The sequence below is a fragment of the Perognathus longimembris genome, chromosome 24 (assembly GCF_023159225.1).
Source record: "Perognathus longimembris pacificus isolate PPM17 chromosome 24, ASM2315922v1, whole genome shotgun sequence".
Classification (NCBI taxonomy): Eukaryota; Metazoa; Chordata; class Mammalia; order Rodentia; family Heteromyidae; genus Perognathus; species Perognathus longimembris.
Window position 1 is genome coordinate 7,559,739 of NC_063184.1, and position 15,211 is coordinate 7,574,949.

Sequence of the window (15,211 nt, forward strand, 5' to 3'; positions counted from 1 at the left end):
CTACAAAGTGCCTTGCATAGTGCACATCCCCCATTACAGCACCTGGGCTGAGTCCAAGTTAATAGCATTTCCTCAGCTATGGAACCCATATCACTGGATGGAAAATCCACGGGCCATAGCTTGTCCTTCCTTACAGCTCAGCCCAGTTACTTGGGACAGCTCAGTTGTAGAATCTGCTTATGCTGTAGCTTTAGGATATCACAAACGGCTTGGGCTTCCTTTCTTCTACTAATCACTTGGCTCAACTAGAATTCTGACCTGATGGTTAGGATTGGGTTTGAAAAATGAGAGTCATGGGAGGAAAGTCTAATATTTCAGGCCAAGCCTCCATAGGTACCTGTTACCTTGCCCTCAGGGGACACGTTTCTGTAGATGTAGTACAGTGGTAGAGCAAAGGGCGAGGTTACTGTGCTGGTGAGTCACCCTGTCTGATGGTGGAGGGTGTCAGAGCAGAGGCTTCGGACAACCTGCCTGCCTTCCCTCCTTCCCTCCCTCCCTCCCTCCCTCCCTCCCTCCCTCCCTTCCTCCTTCCCTCCTTCCCTCCTTTCCTCCCTCCCTCCCGTCCTTCCTTCTTTCCTTTTTATTTATTTATTTTTTTTGGAGCTGGAACTGGGGCTTAAACTCAGAAGAGCCTTGTACTCTGCTTTTTCTTCCACTCAAGGGCACTTGAGCTAACTAACATCTTAATTTCCAATGTCACTTTTTTTTTTCAAATTATAAGGAAACAAGGTCAGTTAGCTAATTGTAAGTGATCTATTTTGACCAAGAAGTGGTGAATTAGAAGAGTTAAGGTTCCCAAATTGCAGCTGGTAGCTGTGAAATCTAGGAAATTGTTTTCAATGGAAAAGGAAGGAACAATGAAAAACAGTTGTTTCCCCCTTCCCTTCCTTTCTCCTTCCCTCCCTCCCTCTCTCCTTCTCTCCCTTTCTCTTTCATTTTCCTCTTTCCGACCTGCCCACTGCCCTTCCTTCTTTCTGCACTTAAGGTAGAAGGACAAAAAGGCTGAACTCTCACCTTTACCCTAATCCCATTATGAAGGAGGCTTCATACTCCACCTCCTAAAACTGTCACATTGGAAAGAAAACCTTGAGATATGGATGGGGCATTCAAGTTACACAAGCACCTAGTCTCCAGTAGTAATAAATTTAAGCAAATCCTTCATTTATTTCCAAGTTTATTTCAGACTTCAAAATGAGAAGTGTTTGAAGTTGAACATAATAGAGATAGTAATCTGAAATAAAGGTTTAAGATTAAATTGAGACTCAATTTTCATGTTTCATTCATCTGTGGTAATATTTACTAACTTTGTTTGATGTTGATTCTGTTCTTTTATGGCATTCAGTGAAATCATAAAATTTTTTGAAAGCTGGTTACTAGTGGCTCACTCTTGTAATACTAACTACTCCGGAGGCTGACATCTGAGGCTCTCAGTTCAAAGCCAGCCTGCTCAGGAAGTCCATGAGATTCTTATCTCCAATTAACCACCAAAAAGCCAGAAGTAGAGCTGTGATTCAAATGACAGAACACTAGCCTTGAGCAAAAAAGCTGAGGGACAGCACCCAAGCTGTAAGTACTAGCCCTGATACCAACACAAAACAAACAAACAAGCAACACCCAACCTTACTTCTCAATATTGTTTTGCAGGGAATGTTTTGTGTGCTTCTGATTAACTGGAGATAAAGAGTCTCATAGACTTTTTTTTTTTTGCCTGGGCTAGCTTTGAATTGGAATCCTCAGTTCTGAGCCTCTGAGTAGCTAGGATGACAGGTGTGAGAGCCTGGCAGCCTTTAGCTTTCTTAGTATCTCTTTTATCAACTATTATGTTTTATATATACAAAATTGTGGTGGGCTCAGATTGATTTCTAAAGCCAGCTCTGTGTTTCACAGTCCAAATTCTCTTCTTTTTCCTCCTTGACCTACTGTGCATGAGCTACATATCTGTTGGTATCCTGTGATGACTTTGAGCTCACTAGCAAGAGCAAACATGTGGCATGTGCTACTGAGTACCCCGTAATGATGTTCTTTGGTTTCATAAGTTACTGATAATTTATTGTACATGGCTTGCCTTAGAAATTTGATGATATTCTTCGCCCCCCCCATCTTTTTAAATCTCTCTTAGATTTCCAGGCTCTCCACCTGCCAACAGTGTGGCACCCTCTTATGCATCATACCAGCCCTCCACACAGCCATCTTATCCACCTCCAGTGGCCACTTCGTCTGTCACGCATCTGGGCACTCAGCTCAATGCTATGCAGATCAACAACTATGGTAATAACCTCATTGTTAGCGTTCACTGATTTCTACAGGTGTATGAATGATGAGTGTGTGTGTGTATGTGTGTGTATGTATGTGTATGTGGGGGTGGGGAGAGAGACACAGACAAAGACAGAGACATTTGGCTTCAAACCCAGGGCCTCACACATAGTAGACAAGCATTCTCCCATTGATGTATATACATTACCAAACCCTGTGATTATTTTTTTCCTTTGATACTATTTTTTTTAATTGTCTTTAAGTACAAAGGAGTTTCAGTTCAACAGGTCAGTTTATGGGCACCATTCATCTTGATCGGTGGTGTCATATCTTTCATCATTCCTTGTGATTATTATTATTATTTTTTTTTTTTTTTGCCAGTTCTAGATGTTGGACTCAGGGCCTGAGCACTGTTCCCGGCTTCTTTTTGCTCAAGGCTAGCACTCTACCTCTTGAGCCACAGTGCCACTTCTGGCCGTTTTCTATATATGTGGTGCTGGGAAATCAAACCCAGGGCTTCATGTATTTGAGGCAAGCACTCTTGCCAGTAGGCCATATTCCCAGCCCCCTTGTGAGTATTTTTAATGAGAAATATTTTCTTTGTTTTTCAAGTAGATATAACTCTGGGATGCCATATTGAAATACTGTTTTGGACTCTGTGTGTGTGTGTGTGTGTGTGTGTGTGTGTGTGTGTGTATGTGTATGTGTGTGTGTGTGTGTGTGTGTGTGTGTGTGTGTGCATGGCAAAGCTACCCTTCTGGCTTTGTGGTGATTAACTGGAGATAAGAGTCTCTCAGACTTTCCTGCTGGGCTGGCTTCAAACTGTGATTTTAGATCTCAGACTCTTGTGTAGCTAGGTTACAGGCTACTGGCACCCAGCCATTTGCAGTTTTCTGGTGGTAAACTGGAGATAAGAGTCTCACAAACTTTCCTGCCTAGTCTAGCTTTGAACTGGGGCTCAGCCTCTCAAGTTGCTAGGATTATAGACCTAAGTCACCAGTGCCAAGCCCTGGACATTTTTATGTAAATGATTTATATTATACATGAGTGTAAATCACTTTTCCGGGTCACTTTCTTCAAGGTAATTAAAGAATTGTCAGAATACCCTACATTCTGTGCTAGAATGATTAAAAACATGCACGTTTCACAACTAAACATAAGAGTGGAATTATTTTAAGGAATGTGAGGATAGTTTCAAAAAAAGTATTGTTTGTTGTAAGTGTCCTAACGTGAAAATAGAATGCTTCAGAGTGCATTTTACTAAGTTTAGAGCTTAGGAAAAATGAACTCTCAGAGGTCATGAGGCAGAGAAGAGTTAAAGTGCTGAGCTCAGTTATCAGTAGCAATGCTGTGTATTCTAGGAGTCAGAAATCTTCACTGCATAACCTCAGACTCAGCTGTTTTCTTCGGAGTCAGAGAAGTCACCGTGTAACCTTAGCTGTTTTCCTTAGATTTTTAGAAATACCAATAAAAATCTCCTGGAGTACTATCTGATTTCAAAATGGATAAGCTTAAAAGAGCAATTCAATTTTGCTTAATCCAAGTGAGAGAAATACAGCTTGGTTTTCCAGCCATTTCTAATGGGTTCAGAAAGTGGAAGGTATCTTTTCTAGTGACTTCCACCTGTGTCTGAAGCTCATTGATCAGAATGCAAATAACTGATTGAAGGTATAAGTTCCTCAAGCAAAGCTTGTGATATTATTCCTTTCTAGATGTTGTGCCAGATACAGGTAGCTAAACTAATATATAGATCATATAAAGCTAATGCAACTTAGTTAAAAATTACTATATTAAGTCTTTGACTAAAATTGTGCTTTTAAAATTCTCCATCTGCATAAAATACCACAAATAACATTTTATTCTGAGAGAAGACTTCATTTGTGCCCCCCCCCAAAAAAAAACGAGAAGGAAAAGTAGCCAGGCAGCAGAGGCTCATACCTATAATCCTAGCTACTTAGCGGACTAAGATCTGAGGATCATAGTTCAAAGCCAGCCCAGGCAAGAAAGTCTATGAGACTCTTACCTCCAATTAACCAGTGAAAAGCCAGAAGTGGAAGTGCAGATCAAGTGGTAGAGGGCTAGCTTTGAATGAAACAGCTGTTGAAGCCTCAGTACTGGCACACACTCACCAAAATGATTTTCACACCTGCCTTCTTGCTCTTTTCCTAGAAATCAGTACTTTGTAAGCATCGGAGTTGAGAAATTGGGCACTGGTTTGAGTGGTTCTTCTCTCTCCACAGGATCCGGCATGACTTCCCCCAGCCAGGGGTCCCCTGGACCTCTGTCAGCCACATCATTCCAGGGCCCCCCACGACCTCCACAGCCATCCATTCTACAGCCTGGCTCTCAGGTTCTGCCACCACCCCCCACCGCGCTGAATGGGCCTGGGGCCCCGCCACTGCCCCCCACCTTGCACAGGCAGGAGGGGCTCCCTGGACCTGCACCTCTAAATGCCCAGTACCAGCCTCCACCCCCGCCAGGCCAGACCCTGGGTGCTGGCTATCCACAGCAAGGTAAGGGATGGGGTAAAGGTGGGCAGAGGAAGGCCCTGCTTCAGGGTAGCCAGAACTGGAAAGCTGACTTTGAACCCATGTCTCTTACTTGTATAGAAAGGTAGTTTTTTAATAGCACAGGCAGTGGCAAGGAAAGAACTGAAGTGATTCACACTTTGCTTCTTATTTATCAGGATGAAAATAAAGCATACTTGACCAGCCAGTGTTATCAGTGAGTCTCAGACCTTGGGACTTGATAAGCATTTCTTTTTTTTCTCCCCCCAAGCAGCCAACTATGGCCCCCAAATGGCAGGTGCACAGCTCTCTTACCCGGGAGGCTTCCCCACAGGGCCCTCACAGATGGCTGGACCCCCACAGCTCCAGAAGAAGCTGGATCCTGACTCCATCCCCAGCCCGGTAAGAGCTCCAATCCCTTTCTCAGTCTCCCTCCCAAACCATTTGCTCACCATTACTAGAAACATGGCTAGCAGTTTCCCTGCCTGTGACCGGGTATGACTGGGTCCGGTCAGTGCTTTCCACCTCTAGACCTGAGGGGTATCATGCTAGGGAAGTGCTACAGGGGGTCTCGGGAGAAAACTCTGCCCCATGAAGGGGAAGCCACAGTCAGGTGGGGAAAGGGCCAAGTACAGGGTACGGTGGAGGATTTAGGCTGTTTTTGCAAATTATCATTTATCCTGTGTTTATTTGAATGCAGACTTGAAGATTTAAGGTCAAGATTTAAGTGTCTAACAAGCTTCATAACATTAGAAATTAGATTCTCTAACTACTTTATTACAACCATATTTGTGATCTTTTCTTTTTTTCTTTGCTGGTACTAGGGATTGAACTTGGGGGCTTTATGCTTACTAGGCAGGCACTCTACCACTTGAGCCACTGCATCACTCCCCAGTTGTATTGGTTCTTTCCATGGTAAGATCTTTCTTTATGCCTAGGCCAGTCTGGACAATGATCCAGCCTTTGAGCTTCCCCTGTAGCTGAGATAGTAGATGTGTGGCACTGTGCTCTAACTAGTTGAGATGCAGTCTTTCTAGCTTTTTTCCCCTCCCAGGGCTGACCTCTAATTACAATTCTTGAATCACTTCCTCCCAAGTAGTTAAGATGACTGGCCTGAGCTGGGAACTAGTGGCTCATGTCTATAATCCTAGCTACACAAGAGGCTGAGATCTGAGAATCACAGTTTAGTGCCAGCCCAGGAAAGTTTGTGAGATTCCAATCTCCAATTAACCACTATAAAGGCAAAAAGTAGAATTCAGGTGGTAGAGTGCTAGCCTCAAGCACAAAAGCCCAGGGGCAGTGCCCAGATTCTGAGTTCAACTTCTAGGACTGGCACAAAAAATAAATCACTGGCTTGAGCTACCCACCACCATACCATGCCTGGATCCGGCCATTACTTTTATGGTTTAATTTTGTTTTATTATTCCAGTTTAAAAATTAGGTGTTTCTATTGAGATTATGTTGGTTTTGTGTCTGTGTATTACCCCTGACATTTTCCAACACTCTGGGTCATGCCCCTCATTCTCACAAGTCTGCAGCGCCTGCAGGACTTAGGCCTTTTCTTACCATTTGGTAAAATATGTTCCTTTCACCTCATCATTCTGACCTCGTAGTGTGAAAGGCGCCCCAAAGCTCTTAGGCTTTGAAACTGTCCCTATCTCAGGTCAACAGTACTGGAATGAACTTTCAGTACAGTGTCATCCACATTCATTCAGAGGTTCTGCAAAATTCGTGTTCAGGCCATTCTTTCAGACTTCCTGGGTCTTAATCTCTCAGAGGGGATCCTTATCTTCTAGGCTCTCTCGGGGATTCATAAACACACTACCTGGGATCAGTGCTCTAGAGGACCCCCTCGTTCTCGTGGCTTTAAATGAGAATGCGGTGGTTTCTACTCCTTTGCTCCTAAAATCCAAATCCAATCTTATTTCTAGTATCTCGCCAAAAATCTTGTATCTCGTCAAAAGTCATTATGGAGTCTTTCTTTTATACCTCACAAGTGGTTCTTTAACCAATTCTGTCCTATCATCTGCTCACCCTGGTCTAAGACTCCATATCTACCCCCTGAATTATTGTGTCTTTTACCTGCCCTCCTTGCTCCTACCACAATGTAACCAGGAGCCAGGGAGATGCAGTCCAGTTCTAAGTTAGGTCAGGTTCTGGTTCAGAATAAACCCGGCCATCACTCTTCTACTTAAATATCAACATTCTTACAGTAGCTTATGAGATCTGACTTCATTTCTCACCTCTGGCTCCACCATGTCCCCTTCCTTTACTCCTCAAATGCAAATGCATGCATAAACATGAGTACCTGATGTGATTTCTTCTCCTCTCCTCTGAGCTCCAGCCCCCTGTCTTATACAGACAAGCCTCATGTGCTCCCGGCCCCACAGATCGGGCATCTGACATTTCCTTTGGTGGAATGCTTTTCTCTAGACATATGCAGGGCCTGGCTCATGCCTTCATCTCTTTTGTGTCCTCATTGCTCATGCCTGCCTCCCTGGTACTCCCACCTGGGTCTCTCCATCCACAGCATTTACAGTTCTATGACTGGGGGCTATTATTCATGCATTGTTTATTTATTGACTGTTTTCCTGACTACAGTGTCAGCTCCATGAATGAGGGCAAGAATTTGGTTGTATCCACGCTACCTGGTTTATAGAAGGCATTCATGTATTTGTATAAGGAATGAAGGAAGGTATGATTACCAGCACAGAATCAGGAAGCAGTCTGTGCTGTGATTCAGCATAGACTCTTCAGACACATGCAAATCAATCTCATATTTATTCTTTATTTTAAAGTAATGAAATAGCTGTGCCAGATGGAGCTTGTTCCTGTTTCCAAAACAACATGCCTTTGCTAATGACATAAACTCTTCATTTTGGAAAGAAAGATGCCATACTCGAATCCTGAGCCTCAATGCTTTTTACAGCCCTCTGGGTGGTGATTTCAGCCACATTTTGGAAGCAAGGCAACTGACAAAATCAGAACTCATCCCCACTGCCTGTCCTGCATTTGGAGGATGCACATTCCGAAGCTGCACTTGGCGACCCTCTCTGTCACCACTCCTGAACCCACATAATTCTGCTTTGAGTAAGCTAGCCTTCCTTAGTAAAGCTCACATAGCTTAATATATTTCTCCTTTATACTTCTTGTTCATTTATCTTGTTTTTGCTTTCTTCCCTGGAAATTATCTCTGAGTAGTAGTACAAAGAGGTTTCAGTTCAACTTGTGCATAATGTCTCTTGATCACTGTCAACCCCTCTATACTGCTTCGCTCTCCCCCATTTAATCCTATCCTCACCAGTCTCTTCAAGTTTCTTGGCTCCATTCATCTGTCCCCATCCCCCTCTTATATTTTTTAAAGATGTTTTTGTCTTTTAAGTAGTTGTACAAAGGAGTTGCCATTCAACACAGCAGTTTACAAATATGGTGCATCCTGATCAATGTAACTCCTTTCAACATTCTCATCCAACCTACCCAACCCACACCCCTTCCCTCACCCTAATTTTTAGGGTATGTATTGAATTTTTTTGACCATTTAGCAACGGAGTTTATGTATACAATGCATCTTGGTCTGCATGACCCTTTCAATCTTCACCCCCCCTCCCCCGACCCACCTTCCCCCTTGTATTTCTCAATTCTGTAGTTTATTCTGTCAGTTCTTGCCTGCATTCTTCCCCATTCCTCCTGCATGCTTCTACCCCTTTCTCCTTGGCCCCACTCTCCCCTCTTGCAAGCACCCATTTCCTGGTACTTATTTTGTTGGGCTTTGACTTAGTCTTTTTAAAGAACTATAGTGTTGGAGTGCTCCATAGAGTCTATTATACGTCGGTTAATTCATTTGTAACTACTTGCATAAACACCCAATGTATTTACTTGTAGATTTATAGGCACATTCTAGCTACTGTAAATGAGGAAAACCATGCAACCTATGTTTCTATTCGCTTTGAGCAAGACATGTTCCAGCTTCCTACTCTTTATTCATTTTGTTAAACTGCTAGTTGTTAAAAAGAGTTATGTCATAGAAACCCACCTCTACGTATACTCTACATTTTCAACTCTCTTTTATGAACTTGTGTACTATATTCATAGCAGGTATGTGAAAATGACTCTAGAGGCATATGTTCTGAGGAGAAAGCAGTCTATGCCTTTGGGGAAGCATTGGCACCATCTTTATTGAGTCACCATCTTTATTGCTAAACTCTTCAAATTCCCAGTCACAGTGAGAGTTACTACTGAAATCTCTGCTTACTGCTTCCCCCTAGTGTGCATGTGTTTATAAAAATGACTGGATCTGCCATGTTTTGCTTACTGTTTTCTACTTTAATCTGCTTTGCCAAGATGTAGAGTCATTTAGCAGTGTAATTACTACTTACAACATTGTTTCTTCGGGGATAAGTTTTGTAAATGTCAGATTTTACAAATAAAGTGTGTGTGTGTGTGTGTGTGTGTGTGCCTGTACTAGGGTTTGAACTTAACTTTCCACTCTAATTTGATTTTCCTTCAGCTTTTCACTCAGGGCTGGCTCTCTACCACTTGAGCCACACGTACACTTCTGGCTTTCTAGTGTTTAATTGGAGATAAGAGTCTCTTAGATTTGTCTGCCCAGGATGTCTTTAGATTGCAATCTTCAGATCTCAACCTCCTGAGTAGTGAGGATTATAGGGGTAAGCCAACAGTGAGGACCACAGGAGTAAGCCAACAGTGTCCGGTACTACAAACAAACTTTGTAGAAATACAGTCTATTGAAGACCAACTATTGAATATATGGCTTCAATTTATTAGGCATATCTCTAAAAACTATGGCTTTTACCTCAGATAGTTGAGATGGTTTTGTTAGTTGAAATGATTGTAATAGACATTAATATAAAGCCTTTGCTGATTTTTGAATCAAGCCAGTGAACCTTGTAGTCAAAATATAGAATGCAGTTATAGTGTTTTGATTTTTTCTGCTCACCTCTTAGCTTGGCCTATGGTAACTTTATGTCTTTCTATAGTGGTATTTGGAACACATGCTATATCGCTAATCTAATAGTCATTCAAGTTCTGTGAGTTTTGGCAGACCGACACACACACACACACACACACACATATATATATATATATTTTTTAAAGCCAGACTACATCTGTTGCAAACATTTTGAGAAACGAGTGCTCTTCAGTTATGTCTGGATTGGATGGGATAGACAGAAAAGGTAGAAGATACACATTTTAGAATTTGGTGAAAGCTAGTTTCTTTATGAGTATCAGAATCTTCCATCTTTTTTTTTTTTGGCCAGTCCTGGGCCTTGGACTCAGGGCCTGAGCTCTGTCCCTGGCTTCTTCCAGCTCAAGGCTAGCACTCTGCCACGTGAGCCACAGCGCCGCTTCTGGCCGTTTTTTCTGTATATGTGGTGCTGGGGAATCGAACCTAGGGCCTCGTGTATCCGAGGCAGGCACTCTTGCCACTAGGCTATATCCCCAGCCCTTGAATCTTCCATCTTTTTATTCTACTCTGGACATTGCTCTTGTCCCCTTCCACTTCTTCTTTTCCTTTTTTTTTTTTTTTTTGCCTTCTTTCATCTTTTTGTTTGCTTTGTTTTGATTTTCTTTTCTCCTTCCTTTTCTGTTTTCTGGTGAAAGAAACGAGGTGAGGTAGAAGGCAACAAACAAGATAATTATTAGACTTTCTTTTTCTTTTCTTCTTAATCCATACTACTGCATTTTGTTCATACTTTTTAATCCCTCTAGACAGTTATAGCAGTTTTTTTAAACCCTTACATATTATTTGTCAATACATATTTATAGTACAAAGATATGTTTCTAAATTATGTAACAAAATTTGAGGGCCTTGGCTCCCTTTGATTTCTATGCATTAGGTAGAAGTCTCCATAAGGAGACCCTACTATTCTTGTCTTTCAAGTGAGGAAGACCTGAAAGGCAAATTGAAGATCAGAAGGAATTTGGAAGAGAAAAATTAATGCTTCTTTAGGTCATGTATTGTGGATAATCTCTTCTGAATTTATTCTTTTTAATTTTCTAAAGACAACTCTTTATTAAAATATTTTTTAAAACTTTCTTAATGACCTTTACTAAGAATTTTTAAAACTCATTTACTTATTTGTTGTATTGGTTTTATTATCATTGTTGTGTTTGTCACAATACCAGGGTTAGAACTCAAAGCCTTGCACATACTAGGCAAATACTCTACCACTGAGTTACATCCCTAGCTCCCAGAATATTTTTTAAAATGCTTACCTCTAGGCCCAGTAGAAAACTGGAGAAAAAGTTCTTTAAAGGGTCAGGATCAGAGCTCTGAGTATGAGAGAAAAGAGCTGAAAAATTAGTGGTCTAATTTTGGAAGCAAACAAATGTGGAACTGAAGAAGACCTGGTAGGTCTCATTAAGAATTTGGTATGGGGTTGGAGGCGTGGCTCAATTGGTACAGCACTAGCCAATTATCAAAAGCAGCAGGCACTGAATTTGAGTCCCAGTTAGTCTCAGACTGGGGGTTTGATATGAGAGAGAGAGAGAGAGAGAGAGAGAGAGAGAGAATACATGTGTGTATCTCTGTGTGTGTGAAGGGAAGAGGTAAGAAAGAAGCAAGAGGGAGCACGAACAGCTGATATGCACCCCTCTTTGAGTGTTGAAATGAGTCTTCACTTAGTTTTAACTTGCTCTTGGTGTCCTATTTCCTAGATCCAGGTGATCGAGAATGACAGAGCCACCAAAGGGGGACAAGTGTACACTACCAACACCAGAGGCCAGGTCCCTCCCCTGGTCACCACAGACTGTGTGATACAAGACCAAGGTATTCCAAGGTTTTCTTTAAGATTTTCATTAGCATATGTTAGTTGTCCATGTAGAAGTGTCACTTTAGTTGACAAATCTAGACAGAAGCATGGTCAGAATGCAGTCATGTTTGACAAGGCCTCACTGACAGTGTGAAGTGGTGTGTAGTTACTTACCCTTACCATATACAAAGGTGTTGATAGAAGTGATTGTCACCCAAAGGTTTTACTGATTTCTGCTTTTTTGCCTCTTTGTCATCTTCCATTGACTCTAAACACCTGCTGAGAATGTGGCCTAGTGGTAGAGCATTTGCCTAGCATACATGAAGCCCTGGGTTCAATTCCTCAGCACCACATATACAGAAAAAGCTGGAAGTGGCTCTGTGGCTCAAGTGGTAGAGTGCTAGCCTTGAGCAAAAAGAAGCCAGGGACAGTGCCCAGGCCATGAGTCCAAGCTCCAGGACTGGCAAAAAACCCCACAAAACTAAACACCTGTCCAGTGTACATTAAGGTACATTACGATTTGATTTATTGAAAATAATCATAGTATAATTGAAACATCTGTTATATCTTTAGTAGGATTCAGTATCTTATAAGAAATGTATAGTGTCCCTGAAATATAATCCCTGAAATAAAAAAAAAATGTAAATGTCTCAGGAAAGTTAGTTTCTAAACGAGTTCTGCCTGTGTCGCTTTGAATGTCTCAGGCAATGCTAGTCCTCGCTACATCCGGTGTACAACGTACTGTTTCCCGTGCACATCAGACATGGCGAAGCAAGCTCAGATCCCGCTAGCAGCTGTCATCAAACCCTTTGCCACCATTCCATCCAATGAGGTATGACTGTGCATGGCACAGATGCAATCATGTGCAGATTCCAAATTCCTTTCTCATCTTTATTTCTTACACAGTGATTTGTTATTAGAAACAGGAAGTTGGAAGATGGTTATATTATACAGAAACATCTGGTCATCTAATTCGTTGGGACAGCATAAGTCTCCTAAATTATGTTTTTTGGCATCCTGTCCACCAATCATGGGTGGACTGAGTCAATTTGTGATCTATTGTAACAATGCATATACACAGAAACAGCAGCAGGTCCTGTAGCGTCAAACATATGACCTGTGGTGAAGCCTTTTTGCCTGTGGTGTAGTTCTTGGTTGTGGGGTGTGTGTGTGTGTGTGTGTGTGTGTGTGTGTGTGTATGTGTGTATCTATGTCTGTGTGTGAGTGAGAGAAAGAGAAAGAGAGACAGAAACATACACACACAGATTAGGGATTGAACCAGGGCTTTAGTTAACACAAGGCAAATGTTGTAGCACTTGAGTTATGCTCTACACACCTCCTTTTGTTTATATTTTGTTTTTAAGGTCTTGCTAATGTTTCTTAGGCTGGTATTGAACTTTAGATCCTTCTGCCTCTGCCTGTGGCCTCCTGAGTAATTGGGATTGTAGTGCATGACTGTAATCCCAGCTGGGTCAAAGTGCTCATAAATTGGATGTGAGGAACATGAGATGGATAGCCTAGTCTCTTTCATCCCTTCTGCCCAACCACTCTGAGAGGATACCAAGTTTGTATTCTCCAGAGGATGCCACAGTAAGATGCCATCTTAGTAGCAGAGTCAACAATCAGCAGACACTGAGTCTGTCAGCTCCTTCATCCTGGACTTCCCAGCCCTCAAAGAGCTTTGAGAGATATGTTCCTATTATTCACCAATGAAATAAAAGAAACACGAGGTAGATAAATCTGTATATAGTTGACATTGGAAAGATGGGCAGCACCATGCCATGAGCATACCATCTGGACATAGCCTATCTCCAGTGCTGCCATGCCTTTCCTAATGGTCCTGTGATGGATGCTCATCCACACAGAGACATAGATGTGGTAGCAGAGAAGCCAAATGGGAAATGAAGCCTGGGCTTCCACTATCACCACTGCATATTCCCAGAAGATAGGCGGAACCACCCATGATTCTACTGCACTCCAGGCCAAAGCCCCAGCAGCTCCCCTCCCAACCTGACCCTTGGCCTGGAGCCACTGGTCCTATGAGGAAGGCTGATCTAGATGCAGAGAAGAGGCTGAGCACCCCCAGGACAGAGCAGGCCTCACCCCTTTTTTGGGCTGATGTGGGGTAAAGCACAGTGCAGGGAGGGGGCTGGTACTGGGGTCTACATCACCTGATGGAGGGACGACAGAAGGAAGAGCTGGCAGCTTTCATACTGTGTGGGGTCGCTTCTTTCTCTGTGAGCAGAGGGAGTGCTGCCATCTCTTCTTTGGGGAGTTGAGGGAACAGCTCATGCGAGGCCTCAAGCTATGCTGAGAAGCCGGATCAAGATCTGCATTTAATCAATAGTTACATTATTGAGCTTAAATTTAACCTAATGCTTTTGAACTCTTTTCAAAATTTATTTTCATTTTTTTCCAGTCCTGGGATGTGAACTCAGGGCCCAATTAAGCACTGTCCCTGGCTTCTTTTTGCTCAAGGCTAGCACTCTACCATTTGAGCCACTTCTAGATTTCTCTGTTTATGTGGTGCTGAGGAATCGAACCCAGGGCTTCATGCATGCTGGGCAAGCACTCTACCACTAAGCCACATTCCCAGCCCTAAATTTTTTTTTTTTTTTTTTTGCCAGTCCTGGGGCTTGGACTCAGGGCCTGAGCACTGTCCCTGGCTTCTTTTTGCTCAAGGCTAGCACTCTGCCACTTGAGCCACAGTGCCACTTCTGGCCATTTTCTGTATATATGGTGCTGGTGAATTGAACCCAGGGCCTCATGTGTAGAAGGCAAGCACTCTTGCCACTAGGCCATATCCCCAGCCCCAGCCCTAAAATTTTTTAAAATTACAGACCCAATGAGGATGAAGTAGACTGATACATTCTGATAGAGATCTACTACATTAAATGGCATGTGTGTTTTAAAGAATATTTCCAACATTTTATGATAAGATACTTCCAACAGAAGCCTTGAAAGAACTTCCTCATGAACACCTGTTTCCTTGTTTCCTCTGCAATGCAGTTAATGCTCAGATGTACTATTTTATCACATGTCTACTATTTTTTTAATCTGCATACCTTTCGGGGTTAGTTGCAGATCGCAGTTCACTCTAGCAAGTCTAGCAAACACATCATTAATTAATGTTCAGTATTTGCTTAGATTTCTATAGAGATTTCTGTTTCCCTTTGAGGCAGAATTCATTCACAAAACATAGATATACATATAAAGATATAGATACCTGGCTGGGCACCAGTTGCTCGTGCCTTTAATCCTTGTTACTCAGGAGGCTGAGATTTGAAAATTGAGGTTTGAAGATAGTGCTAGCTGCCTAAGGGACAACAAAAATGGTAAGAGACAACACCTAGGCCCTGAATTCAAGATGTACCCTATACTGACACCAAAACAAACCATAAGTTTGTGTGTGTGTGTGTGTGTGTGTGTGTGTGTGTGTATGTATGTATGTGTGTGAATATATTTGTGTGGATAGTGTTGAGAATTGAACCCGTGCTTCACACATAAAATGGACGTCTTATTCCCTCAGTTTTTGACAAATATGTTTGTAACCTGAACTTTTACCAAAATCTAGAAGCTCATAATTACTCTAGAAAGTCAATCATGCTCCTTCCTGGGCATCCAGACCTCTCACATAGCCTCCCTTCCTTGCCAACTGCTGTTTTAATTTTATTTTTT

The 15,211-nt window shown here is 42.3% G+C and overlaps 1 protein-coding gene across 2 annotated transcripts in view; it reads left to right on the plus strand.

Annotated features, from left to right (window-relative positions):
• Sec24d (SEC24 homolog D, COPII coat complex component) overlaps positions 1–15,211 on the plus strand; it is a 90,094-nt gene that overhangs the window by 12,889 nt on the left and 61,994 nt on the right. Inside the window, exons 4-8 of one of the 2 annotated variants that reach the window (XM_048333775.1) lie at positions 2,120–2,268; positions 4,494–4,766; positions 5,032–5,162; positions 11,439–11,550; positions 12,238–12,365. In XM_048333775.1, the coding sequence (XP_048189732.1) occupies positions 2,120–2,268; positions 4,494–4,766; positions 5,032–5,162; positions 11,439–11,550; positions 12,238–12,365 (793 nt within the window). The remainder of the gene's footprint in view (positions 1–2,119; positions 2,269–4,493; positions 4,767–5,031; positions 5,163–11,438; positions 11,551–12,237; positions 12,366–15,211) is intronic. The other variant, XM_048333776.1, reaches the window with a different exon arrangement.